Source organism: Tauraco erythrolophus, chromosome 10 (genome assembly GCF_009769465.1).
Source record: "Tauraco erythrolophus isolate bTauEry1 chromosome 10, bTauEry1.pri, whole genome shotgun sequence".
In the NCBI taxonomy this organism is placed as follows: domain Eukaryota; kingdom Metazoa; phylum Chordata; class Aves; order Musophagiformes; family Musophagidae; genus Tauraco; species Tauraco erythrolophus.
Genome location: NC_141474.1, coordinates 14325307 through 14339548, shown reverse-complemented (window position 1 = coordinate 14339548; position 14242 = coordinate 14325307). Strand labels below are relative to the sequence as shown.

Here is a 14242-nt window from a genome sequence, read left to right as displayed (position 1 = left end):
TATAGAGTTAAGACATGATTAATCAAATGCCTAGTTCCTTTAAACTGCTTCTCACAGATACTGTAGGAAACTACAGTTTAAGATTTTACTAGTCCAGAAGTAGAAGTATGTTCACTTTAGTTCACACTTAATGCCTATGCTTCCAATAAATAATTGCCGAGTCCTTACCCTAAATGTACACATCACATCAGTAATCCATAATACTGGATAGAGATGTACATCTATACACTCATGCATTATTAGCTGGAAACTTGGAATAGATTTCCAGGAGGAAAAATGTTTTGGTTTTTTTTTTTCCTCCTCTGTTCTCCAATAAACAACTGAAAACCTTGAAAGAATGACTTGAAATAATGCAAAACATTTGAAGTTTTCAAAATGACAACAGTTTTAAATATAATCTAAGGTGTTTTTTTTTGAAAAAGTGGAGATTTGTTCTAATTATGACCTATTAAAAAAATTTAGCTGTGAAAAAAGCAATCTAGTACTAATACAAGCCTAAAAAAAAAAACAAACCAAAACTAAAAAGATCTATAGGTAGTTAATAAAATATCAGCTTCATCTCTGCTTGTTTGAAACTTTTTCTATGAACTCTTACCTCCCTGTATTGATCCAAGTCTTGCACTTTATTCAAGCTACCACTGATTGAAATGTCATTCAAGCCACAAAGAACTCTGTTAATGTTTCCATCAGCTACTTGTTTCTGCTTTGATCGGAAGAGATCTCCCTCCAGCCATAACATTGCTTGCTTCCTTTAGGATAGAAAACCAAATCAATTCATATCAACAAATTTGCATACACATAAGAAACAATATGAAAACATGCTGCTCTTACAGATTGCAAATATTTGAATCTTCTGTACATCTTCATCTGGAAAAAAACAATTCTAATTTCTATCACAAAGAAACCCCACCTCATGATTTTCAATGGTTAACAACAAACCTTAGAATCATCAAACAAATCTGTAGCCATCACAGAAATATTACAGGTACTAAAGACTTCATTTTACAAAAATCCTCCTGGGAAAATAGATTAACTACACAGGAATTTGTAATGGTATTTTAAAGGCTTTTAAACATAACTTTAAAATTAATATGAAATAATGCTTTTATATACGTAATGTGAAGAATAAATGATGATGCAGCACTTTCCAACTTCTTATTAGCATGAGTTTTATACATACAGATATTGTGCAGTAAAACTACAGCTGACCTGTGCACAGTGGAAGTGGCCATAGTCATGTAAAGCTGAACAAGACTCTAGTATCAGTTCTCAGAATATAACAGATTATATCTTTCAAACAAGTGGTAAAAAAATACAATTTAATTGCTACACTGTGCATGGGCTAAGCAGGCTTTTGTTGATGGGACTGCATTATTCCTCAATAAGGAAGTTTGCTGAATAGGTACCTGTCACGCTAGTTCCATCCAAGAACTGAGATGCTATTACATATTATTGTAACAAAATTAAATTCCTATGCTGAACAGCAAAAAGAGAACAAGGAATTAAGTTAAAATATACTTTCACTGGAAACTTTCTTTGTTTGAAAATAAAATATTACAGCAACGCTTAAGAGCCATGTAGTCTGAGCCAACTGCCTAAACTTGCTCAATTGTAACTGGGAAAGGTAAGCACTTCCACAAAATTCCACTACATCCCAAGAAAACATCAAGAGAAGAGAGAAGGAAGGAGTGGGGTAGGAGTGCCACTTATTCCACCTAACAGAAGAAGCCTAGAAAACATGCTTGAATTTAAATACCTCTGAAATATTTCAAGATTAATCACATTCACAGTAACAATCTGATTTGATACATACTTGGGTGGGAGGGTCTCTATAAAATACTACTCAAACCTCCCTTATTAACCTCAAAGAACCTAAGAGAAGAAGCTTTGACATCTGTGAAGGTTGGGAGATCAAAGTTGCAAGATGCTACCCGTTTGTCAGATGCAACTTTGCAGCCCTGAGGGCAAGATATTTTATATTAGAATGATGCAACTAATTTTAGCTCCCCTTTCTCAATCTCTTTTTTACACCACTGGTGACACTGCTTGAATTTTGTCCGATTGTCAAAACAGGTATCTATTGCCATTAGGACAACAGAAAATTCTTAGTGAACAATACTACAGCTCTTAGCTATGAATACGTAGGTATGAATGAAAAAAACCTCTGAAGTATCTTTGCCTATCTATAAAAATCAAACTAAATATTATATGCCACTGCAGAAAAGACATGGACCCTGTTTTTTCTATCCTTCAAGTAAACAGCACTTACTAGTCACACTACGTACTATCTTTCTCTCAATTTTGTGCTATTGTGGAAGTTATTTTTAACTGCGCATCATCCAAGCATCAGCATGGTGTGGAGAAGTTCAATCTGCCTTCAGTGAGCACTTGTGGTTTGTGAAAGTTTGTGATTCACAGTATTTTGAGTAATGGCGGCCCACCTCTCAAATAAAGGAATGCCCATTTGGTTGCACTGGAAAATAAATAGGAATGCTCATTCATGCTCAATTTCTCCTATGAATTACAGTAATACTCCTTTCTCTCTGATATCATATGGATTTTAAGATGCAAGTTCAGTGCATGTTTTATGGTTATTTACACAGTATCTAGCAGAGCTGTTGCATTCTCTTTTTTCCCCAAAAAGAGACAAATTTGTGGTGGATTTTCTCAAAATGTTTTTTCTCATAACAGTGAAAACACCTCCAACCAAATATCATTATGGTATCAACTCAAACTATCAGTGTAACCACTATAAGAGTAAACACACAATGTAGAAACCATTATGAAGTGAACTTAATGTCTCCATCACTGAAGCCAGTGCAATTTTGTCGTTCATATCCAGTCAGGATCAAACCCTGAATCACCCGTTCAAATTCTCTCTACAAGAAATGTTCTCAATCCAAGTATACAGTCAATTTTGAGAAGGAGCTGTATTAAAACCACATGTTTCTTTTGCTAACGAGTATTAGCTTCAAATCAGAAATGCTTCATACATTCTGCTTGGAATCTGACAGAGATTAAGTTGTCCACGATGTACTACTATGATCTTTAGTTACAACAAAGGAAAAACATATCAATTATACCATTGTAAGATTCATTTTAAGTGTCATCATAAGCTATATATAAAGTCTATCAGTTTTACGTTAATATTTTAATAAATCCTTTTTGTTGATTGAATCTTTTGTCAACATCTGGACTTTATACTTCCAACACATTTAAATCCTAAATGCCCCAGAACACAAACATGCAGAGTCTTGAGACTCTCTGCCCCTTAAGATGACAAAATGCATAGCACTCCAGAGAAGACAATTGTTACTGAGAAGTTTGATTTCAATCCCAAATTAACTGACCTTAAATATATCGCAACAGGCAGTAATGTACACGATGTAAGTAGACAGAAAGTAGATGCTATACGTAGTGCAAGATGGATAAGAATGTAGAGAAGCAGTTGATTCTTAGTAGCAAAGAAAGCATACATACTCTTCCAAGAAATGTTGCTGGGGTCCTATAATTGAGCCTGGTCGACATATTCTTATCCAAGCAATAGCTTCAGCATGTGTGAACTTGTAGTGCTTCATTATATAACAGGCAATTAGTGTTCCTGTTCTCCCCAGACCAGCTACAGAAACAAAAATATCAATATTCACATACAAAGTCATAAGCATTTCATAATTGTCAAATTAAAGTATAGGATATTAAAAGATTTCTTTGCAATGTTATCCACCACCTTAATGTTTGAAGAAGTAATTTCCAATTCAGTATCCCGTTTATCATATAATTGGATTTCAATGCTGTAGATATAAGAACAAATATATCATATTTATAAAAAGTTAACAGCGTTTAAGAATGCATGCAACAGCAATCACTCTTGGCACTTGTACAACTCTAAACTACTTTTTTTTTTAAAAAAGGCTGATATTTTAAAAAAAGCCATGACTAAGCTAGATGCAAATTCCATATTTATAAAACCCGTAAAAAAACAAAATCAAAGTACCTTTGAGGTGCCAACACAGACTTTACAAATCAAGGTTCAAATACATGCAAATGCATATGCACATCACAACAGATAGCGTCATGTGTCTTCTCAGGCAGTGGCTTTTTCTTTTTGGATGAGTTTTGTTGTGAAACCAATCTATAAAACTATTCACTGCTATTTGTATAAACAGCAATGAATGTTGACCCGCATATAATTTTATATATCAATAGCTTAAAATAATTTAACCCATTGCCCCCCAAATCACAAACTAATCTTTGTTTTAAGGGAGAATAGAGACAGAAAAATTAGCTTTTATACTATCAGACAAATCTCTAACTATAGAGTAAGAACTAACCTCTTTGTAGCCCTGTGTCTTATCTACCTGTAAGTCAGTATCTCCCCATTTAAAGCTTATTTTCCTGCAAACACAATATTTGCAATATACAGTTTCCTGGTGGCCAACTATTGCTTATGCACCAACAGCTATCTAAATGGAAACTTTCTAAGCAGCCAGACATCCCTGCTGACAATTCTATAAACAACTACAAGCTCTTTAAATTTAACCAACAACTAAATCATGCTGTGACTTTTTGGACAGTTAAGATGACTCCGGTGAAAACATGAAAGTAGAAGTTCACAAATAGTGAGATTCCATAACCGTATACTGGAGGACTAGCTCAGAAAAATCATTTAAAAGGGGAAGTATGTTAGAGAGAGAGTTTGGGGCTGGGGATTTTGGTATTGTGGGTTTTTTTTTTTAAATGCAAAAGGAATAAAATATGCAAATACATAACAAAGAGCCATACTATACTAAACATACATCTGAATAAGAAAACACTCTCTGAAAATGGCAGGTAATAGCAGTAGTTCCTGCTAACATATAAACTTTCCATAGCAACTCTTTGCATTAAACCATTCTATAAGTTCTGGGACAGGCAATTTCTAGTGTGGAAGCTGTGCAGCTTCTGCAATAAGAGTACACGAAAACTATCAACAATACATTAAGTCTGAGTTAACTGTTGATTTAACTTTGTATAGGCATATTTAGAAGGATGTAAAAAGCCTAAGAATAGGATTGTTGGTTTGCTTATTAAATGATCAGATGAAAGACCAAAAATATGTCAGTTTAGCAAGTGCATATCTAAGTCACTAGAAAAGTATATTGTCTTCCTTTAGCAACTAAGTCTGGAGAATAACAATCTACTCCTGCTAATCAATAACTTATACTCTCATTTAACCAATTAGCAGATGTCCATCTTATTATTGCCAGAAATTCTGGGTTCTAGTCATGGTAACACTTGTTAGCAAATAAACTTATTTATCTTTGACATGCGTTTTTATTGTTCATGGAAAAATTATGAATGAATAGCACTATTCTTGTTTCAGACCGGCAAGACATTCGTCTCCACAATGTCGTTACACAACTCTAAACATAAATCAAGCCAAACTCTTCAAAGCTTTCGTTAATTGTTCTTGTCTAAGCATGTTTTGTGTATTTCTGGCTGATTTGCTGAAATAGGCTGGTTTGAAATGCTGGCATCACAATAACTCACATTAACTTAAAATGTGGAAGTCATGCTCCACAGAAAAATGCAGAACTGTCCAAAAGCACAAAGAAAACCTTTCATTTTTTTGCATTTCCTAGTCAATTATCATAATGCTGTGAAAGCGTAATGCAAAAGAAATCTCCATCAACTAAAACTCATGCTTTCAAATGATACTGAGAAAAAACAGAACAATGAACACCACATTGTTAGTTACTGTAAGCAGTAGTGTAGGATGAAAGAACTTAATATGCACATGAAAATAACAAATATTTGTAGCATATTTAGTCAAGTATCATAAAGAAATTATTACTTTCACAACCAGAAAGAGTTATTTTTCAAATGCTTCATTTCTGGAATAAACTCTATGGATTTATACTTATTTTGAACTTCAGTCTGAAAAATAAGTAAGCGCATGTACCTTTACAGTGCACAGCAATAGCACCGTCGGCATTTTCACAGATGTTCAGGAACCTCTGAACTATACTGTCACTTGGTGTGCTTCCATCTATGAAGAACAAGTCAAAATGCTCAAAACCAGCATCAGTAAAGCGCTTTGCCTCATAAATTTTTTTGTTTAGTCTAATGATTGATGTGATATTATGTTTCTTGAAATAGGGAAAGTAGGCTTCAGGTGCATGAAGAGGATAACCTACAAAAAAAAATAAAGGAACAATCATTTAATGTCACAGACTAAGTTCAAAGTCCTACTAACCAAAATTGTGCCCAAAATTTTTTCTGAATTATAAACATGCTAATACTGAAAATGCTTTAATATTTTATTCAGAACAAACATGTTAAGTAATATAAAAATTGGTTCACAAAATGCTCCATTCCTCTCTAGAAGTACGGTTTTATACATAAGGCTAGGCACATATATGAACTCAGCATTTCAGAACAGCTGTTCATCTATAGTCCAGCTGCAGATCAAAGAATAAGAACATGCTTGAACTGTAGTAGCAGAAATAGTTTGGCTCCACTGTGATTTGAAAAAGCTTCAGCGCCTTGATTCAGTGGAGAGATAAAAGGATCCTCTAGATGAAGATGGTGAGACAGGGAGGGAGGTCAAAAAACAACCACACCACAACTGTTTAGGACACTTTGACCAAATAGATGTTCTCTGTCGATGAGAGTGTGAGGGAGAGTGTGCACATGCACATGTCTGTAGGATGGATGTATGTAAAATGCAGTTTATTCTTTTCGATGAGCAATTAAGTCTTATAAACAAAATATCAGAACTACATGGCTACCACAAAAAAATCAGTAGGTCTGTCATTTAGTAAATTCACTGGTTTATCTCCTGAATTTTATTCCTGTTCAAATAAAGTCCAAAAGCTTCCTCACAAAACATAGGTCATTTCCACAAGTCATACATGCATTAGTAAATGCAATTAGAGTCACAACATAATGAGAAAATGTAGCTTTGTAATGTGTACTTAACACTCACCTGGGTGAGGCTTATTTGCAGCCTCACAACTGGATTTTAAGCACTAGTGTTAATTTAGTACTTTTCAGTTATATACATGTTAAAAATAAAACACAGCTTTTCCAAATTCCATCAACAATTTAAGTAATTTTTAAAAATTTCTGCAAGAAGGGACAGTAACTGTGATCAAGGAAGAAATTCAAATCAATCTAAATATTTTCTCTTGGATTTTGTAAATCTTCAGTGGACACTATGTAATTAACAGCATTCCAGTCATAACAGAAACATGGGAGACCAGACATGGGGGAGAAAAAAAACAAGGTAGATATTCAGAAAACACGCTTACATAAACGAAATGACATGGCACAAAGAATAAGATGAAAATCAGCAAAACCTGATCATGGTTTTTAAGTGACTGATTTTCCTTTTAGCTGGACCAGATCTCTACTACTCTGTCAGTCAAGTTTCTCTTTTTTATACCATTAGAATCACATAGGTTCTTCCCATTATCCCAAGAATACTCAGTAGTAAAGGCAAGCTTCTTTTTAAAGTCTTTCCTGGCCTTTGTTACAAAACTCTTAATACAGTCTCCTCTGCTTAATGCAACTCACCTTTAATTTTGCATACTTACTGTGCCAGGAGAAATGTAAGGGACCTGAATTTCTCAGGCACTTTGTCACTGAATGAAAGTCACTAACTGTTAGAAGAATTAGCATTCTTCTAGCAAAGAAGAATTCCAAAACCTTTGGAATGAATTTCTATGATCATATATAAAATGTTCACTGTATGATTATTTCTGAAGATGAAAATTAATCTATAAACCTCTATTATCTTCTGCTCATTTGCTGTGATTTTTTAACATGCTGGAAAAACTAAGATCATAGAAGAGCATCAAAATATTCACCATACCATTTTCAAGTTTGCTTTTTGGGTGCGGGCCACTAATGCCAAAAATTTTCCTGGAACAATCCAGTTGAAGTCACCATTTTCCACTCGCTAAAAAAATTTCAGACGAGGAAAGAGAAAAACATTTTATATCTGTACATACAAGTTTAAAAAAAGTACTCAAGATTTCATTTTACTTTTTACTATGTTCTTGTTGCATTAAAACAAACACTTCAAGTGTAATTAGCTAGCTTACCTATACAAGACAAGCTAACTAACCATAAAGCTGCTTCTCAGAAATCTCTCAAAAATAAAACCCAAAAAATTTTCTGAAGTTTTCCAATAAAAGCAGAAAGATCCTATACCTAAGATATTTCTCCCTTTGAGGGTTCAGTGTTTTTAGACACTTACTTTTAACAACACTGACAAACACCATCTTTCTAGTATGTTTTAATCAAAGAATATGGAAAAACACTTCCCTGTAAGGCATTGGCTAAAAAACCAAATGCACAGAAAAGAAATTAAAAACCAGTTAGCCTTCAAAAACAATTATTCTTTCCCTGTAGAAACTTAAGTTTACATATTGGTATAAGCTCTGATGAGCCAGTAATCCTAGAAGTATAAATCAAATAAAAGACTAAATGAAAAAAAACTTTCAAAGTGTGAAATTTTGGAAATACATAACTGAATTTCAAAACTGCCTTTTTTTTTTAATTGAAATTAAATTAATTTAATTTAATTTATTATTAAATTGGCAATGCAGTTATTCTCAGCATGACTTTTAAGGACACGGCACTCGGTTCAAGTGCATTATTAAGCTCGTGTTTTTATCTCTCAGCAAATTAAAACATCCTAATGAGTGAAAAATTCTGATAATGGACATTACTGCAATCAATTCACCAACCGTTTGCTTAGCTAAACCCATTAGGCTTGCTCTAAATGTCCTCACACAGTGGAAACTGCAAGTTAACAAGGTTGCGTAAGGACTAGTGAACCGATCTTACTGCCAAGTCAGGATCCCTCACCCGGCCAAATTTGTTTCCCTGACTGCAATCTCAACACTGTAGCACCTCTACCCCCTTTAAGGAAGAAGTCCTGTTCAATAAATAAAGAGTATTTTTATGGTTGTATTACTAGTTTTATTTGTGAATTAAGTAGTTCTTTATAGTTGCATGAGTTATTATGAAAAATTTAGATTTTAATAAATCTGAACTACAAATATATATGTGCATATATATACTTAATACAATAACATTATTATACATGCAAACAACATTATTATTTTCAAATAAAAAAGAGAACTTGAGTATTTAATATCTAGTCCAACAAAAGGGGAATTTGCTGTCTTGATAATGTAGTAAGATCAAAGAACTACAAACATGAAAAAGAATTTCCTTTAGCCTGCTCCCTTTAAATCTTATGCAACTTCTCTCCATGTAACTACACATTTGAAGACCTAACAGAAAAAACTTGGAACATTCAAAGCTTTAGAAATATAGCACAAGACATATCTAAACATACAAAACTGACCACAATGCATAAAATAATAGAAGACATACCAAAAAATGGACAAAAAATTAAAGATGATTCCAAGTTCTTGCTTCTTAAACTCAGACAGGGGGCAGCATACTTTAAACGTCATTCACATATACATACTTTTCACAAACTAAAATAATGTTAAGCATTAAACAAGATAATGGGATAGTCAATTTTTTTAATACTTTTTTCAAGCAGATTAAGTCCTACTATAGAAACAGATTCCTAAGAATTCCCAACCATCATTTGTTTTTATAACATATATTTTCCTTTTGAATACAGAGTAAGCAAAAAAGTAGCAATTTCATACTTTAAATTTTAGTTACTGTTCATTTAATTTTGGTAATTCAGCAAAGGCTATGCCAATTTCTCAATCAAATAATTATGGAACATTACAGTATAAAGAAATCCTTCTACAAATGCTTTTAAGTAGCTATATGTTATAGTGTGCCTATTGCAGCTGACATCTGCTGTCTAGATTTGTGTTGTAAATTAAGGTTTTTAACTCTTTATTCCTCTCCTGACTTCACCTTCTTTCTTCAACATTTATGAAACATTTCCCATAGCTGTACGTATTTCAGACATGTAGAGAGTCACCTGTATCTTCTTGTTCGTAAAACAAAATAGTAAGAAGGCTGGCAGAACAATGAATGACGTGTTAGCTTTCTGGGATTTCATTAGGGAAATATTTTTGGATGTATTTTCATTACTGGACTCCCCATATAATGCATCCTCACTAAAAAAGTCCAAAATGTGCTTAATCTAGTGGCTATAAAAGATGTATGATATACGTGGGACTAATAGCATCTCAAGAAGCACCTCAACAACTGTTGAAAGAAAACACAGCTTCTGTGGGTCAGCTGAGAGACCTTGGATTGTATCCTGAGGGAAGGGAAGTTCCAGAAGCCAGAAAGGCTGTGAGAAAACAGTAGACTAATGATGTGACGCACTAAAATTGCAAGGATATTCATCCTGCATGTATTTCACATACAGCATACAGGTTTGGATGTACATACCTTACATATGAACACTGGGTTTTGTTTGAATTAAAATGTGTTTCCAATACATTTTAAGTTGTGGGATACCATATATTCTAACTTATTTAGGTAAATCAAACACATTCAACTCATTATTAAATGTACAAACCTCATAGTGTTCATATTCATCCACATCAAATGTCTTAAAGTCAAAAAATCCATGCTGCAAGGCCTAAAAGGCAACAACGTGTCAGTTTATTCTGAAATATGCTATATAATCTCATTTTATAATACTATTTTTGCGAATCAAAACTAAATAACTAAATGTTTGTGATTTTGGCTTATGGAAGCCTCTATGTTAAGACAACACCACATTTTGAACAGATTAACAACACAGACAACAAAAACTCCAACAACGTCACTGATGCATGTCAGCCTTATTATTTCCCCTTCAAAGGCATTACGATGGGACATAAGCTTGTTTCATATCACTTAAATTACAAAATTGATTCTCCCCACCTCACTATGAATGGTTTTTTTTCTGTAAGGCAGATGACAAATTAAAAAACAATTCCCTTTTGTCATGCAGTCATTCAATGATTTCTATGCTGAGTACATTTTCATGCAGTTGGACATAATGAAATATAGAACATTAAGAGTTTATTGCTTTTCTATACGTAATATGACACTGATTTTATCATCATAATATGCAGGCAAAATGGCATATATAGAATACAGTACTGTGTATAACCAGTATTTTATGATTTGTTTTTAATATACATTCCACTGATAGAATGAAGTTCACTAGACTACATTAGTATTTATTAAAGGATTGAAAGACGTCAAGCTTTGTATTTGATTACTGTACTATTATTAAATACGCAAATTTTGTACTAAAGATTTGTATACAATACCATATTAAAACAATTCTATGAATAAGAAATATATAGCCCAAATTTCTTCCAAGGAATAGGTGGAAAACAGTTCTGCAGCATATATTTATACTGAATCTACTACATTCTGAGAAGTATAGACATTACACAACGTTCTGGGATTAAGGTGTGATATAAAACACACCAAAGATCTATGATTTCAAAATCAGTAATTATCAGTCTGTCATTTTTTGCTATATATAGAGCACCTTTTTTAAGACAAAACAAAAATAGCTTTGTATCGACAACATAGGCTCAATGATTGGACCTGCCATGAAATCTAAGATACAAAGAGGTTTGTCTGAACAGCTGATTTTGAAAAACGTATTTCACTTAAGATGCAGCCCAGAATTTGTAGGCTCCCTGAATTACGTGTATATGATATATGTGCATGCAAACACCAAACCTACCCAGGCAGACTATGATTTTATTTTAGAGTAAGGCAAACAGTTTCTGCTCAAAGTGTTTTTACCTCTGTAGGTGAACTAGACAAAAATTCAATAATCAACTTATGGGAACAACGGAAAAAAAACTGATTCTCAAAGTCCTTTTGACGTGTTTGTTGCAGATAAATTACAGTGACTGCACTGACTGCTTCACAAAGCTTCAGGATCTGTAGAATGCCACACAAATTAGAGTCTTGCTGTTAACTGACAGCTCCTTTCCCACCCCCACAGAACTAAAAATATTAAGCTTGATCTCTCTTCTTTCAATTTTTAAGAAACACTTGTTTTGCCATACTTTTAAGAATTCCAAGTAAGTGTCTGTACAGAACTGTTCATATAGTCCGCTACCTTCATCAAGATCACTGGGAAACAATGAAGAAAATTTAATCTTTGCTTACAGAATTAATTATATACTATAAACACAAGGTTGCCAATTCAGACATGACATAACATTTTTTAAAAAGCAATATTGGAGCTTAATATTCCCCAGGAGCTGGGGAAAGGGAAATGTTGAAAGGGAAACATGAAAACACTAGTAAGATACGTTAATTTTCATTCTTTCTAATTAATTCTGAAAAGATTAGTGTCAAACACTGAACCAAGTGTTTTGAGGCAAAGCTGAAGCCAAGTATGTGCAAAACCTGCTCAGATTAAATCACAGTATACCTAGGTGTCTCTCTTGGCTTTATCAACCTCTGTTATTCCCTTTTACCAATGGTTATAAATGATCCGTTAGCAGATCCAGCACACTGCCTTGCACGGTGAAGAACTGCTCCCAGCCAGGCCTGGTGCATCTGTGCATTTCGATTCATAAGGTGAAGTTCAAAAGCTGTCAAAGGCCAGGCCAGCCAGGGAAAAGTGTCACCTTCTTACACTTGTCACTACTCAAACACAGTCCTCAGTACCTTAGGCTTCATGACAGCATACTACTCATTCACATACATTTTGTTTTGAAACCAGATTTTCTTATGTATTTTAACAGTATTTTCCTTCACATTTTAAAAGTCAATTTAAATCTGTTTTGCTAAGGAAAGTGTTGTTACCTTATTTATTCCCTGTAAACAGTCCAAGATCGTAAGATTGTACGTGCAGTTCCCAAATGAAGCATCCCTATAGATTTAATAAAAATGAATTTAATATACACAGAATTATTTTAAGAACTTGGGGAAAGGCAGCACACAGTATATTCAAGTTATTCAATCCCCTCTGAGAAATCTAAATTAAAGTCTAAAGAAGACATCTTTTCAGAAGCTTGTTCATGCTACAACACTCCCCTATAGCTCAGTGTAGATGCAGTTAGATACTGCAAAGTATTTTAAGTGCATGTTTTACATCTTCTAACTACATGACCTGCGCCAAATTATTTATGCTATCCTGGAACAGGAAGCTTTGCATCCTCTCTCAATCATGTAAGGATAGTAGCACATAAAGCAAAACTTGCTTTAACCATTATTCAAGCCTTAATTGAGTTACACTGTCTAACAAAGAAAGGCAAATACTACTTTGGATTTCGTTTACAGGCTCTTATTTGGATGCCTGATTATACATGTGATTAAAAATTATCCACATATAATTAAATTTAAAATTACTTGTCCTCAGTTCTGCAACTATGAAAATAACAGTTTCTCTTTAAAAGATGACAGGGTACCCCAAAGCGAAATATATTCAAGTAGTAACAGACACCAACATAAAAATAAGTAACACCACTCAAAATAACAGCAACAAATGTCTTATGGAAAAATGGAAAAGTACTTTTAAAAGTCTGCTTCAAACCAGTTTGCCTTTTAACAAAATTTTGCCTGGGCAGATAATTTCCTAATCACTCATTAAATAAATATTTTATAGTTTTGCTTATCCAGAATGCCAAGAGCTGCAATTTATCAGAATAGTAAAATTTCAGGTTTCAGCCAGATATGTTTTTAATCTATAATTGATTAAAGATTTCAATCTTTCATTGAAAACTTTCCTTTATTTTGACAGTCTACTTGCTAGAAGTAGTATGAAATTATTATACTGATATGCTCCTTCAATCCCAAGCACTTTAAGCGTAGAATATTCTTGTCCATTCTTTAAGAGCAGAATAAGTATAGTAGTTTTGAGCAAGTAGCATTCAAAGAAAATGTATCTAAGAAAATTTAAAGCTACAATTTTCGTAGTGTCATACTACCAGCAGCCTACTCTAGAAAAACTTTCAAGTTACTAGATCATTGAAAATTACTTAGCCACAATGTTTTAGAACGAGAACTTTAAAATGTGAATAAACCTTCAATATTCAAATCCAAAGAAATTTTTTAAAATGAAAAGTCATAAGTATTTTCATTGTATTTGAGAAACTGAACTTACCAAAGCTGTAAAATATAAACTTTACACATAACACATTTTTGACAGGGGGAAGTTGGATAACAGATCATCTTAGCACAAAATCATTTTAGTAAACAAAAAGGTCTTCCAAGCAAAAAAATATTAAGGCACTAATGGGAACATATACACAGCAGAAAATCTTTAAAAACTGTTAGTTTT

At 33.4% G+C, this 14242-nt stretch overlaps 1 protein-coding gene across 1 annotated transcript in view; it reads right to left on the bottom strand.

The window, feature by feature from the left end:
- CDC14A (cell division cycle 14A) overlaps nt 1-14242 on the bottom strand; it is a 62062-nt gene that overhangs the window by 12576 nt on the left and 35244 nt on the right. Inside the window, 7 exon segments of the mRNA XM_086617399.1 lie at nt 596-749; nt 3481-3619; nt 5942-6172; nt 7856-7891; nt 7894-7942; nt 10514-10576; nt 12766-12832. Of these exon segments, the coding sequence (XP_086473525.1) occupies nt 596-749; nt 3481-3619; nt 5942-6172; nt 7856-7891; nt 7894-7942; nt 10514-10576; nt 12766-12832 (739 nt within the window).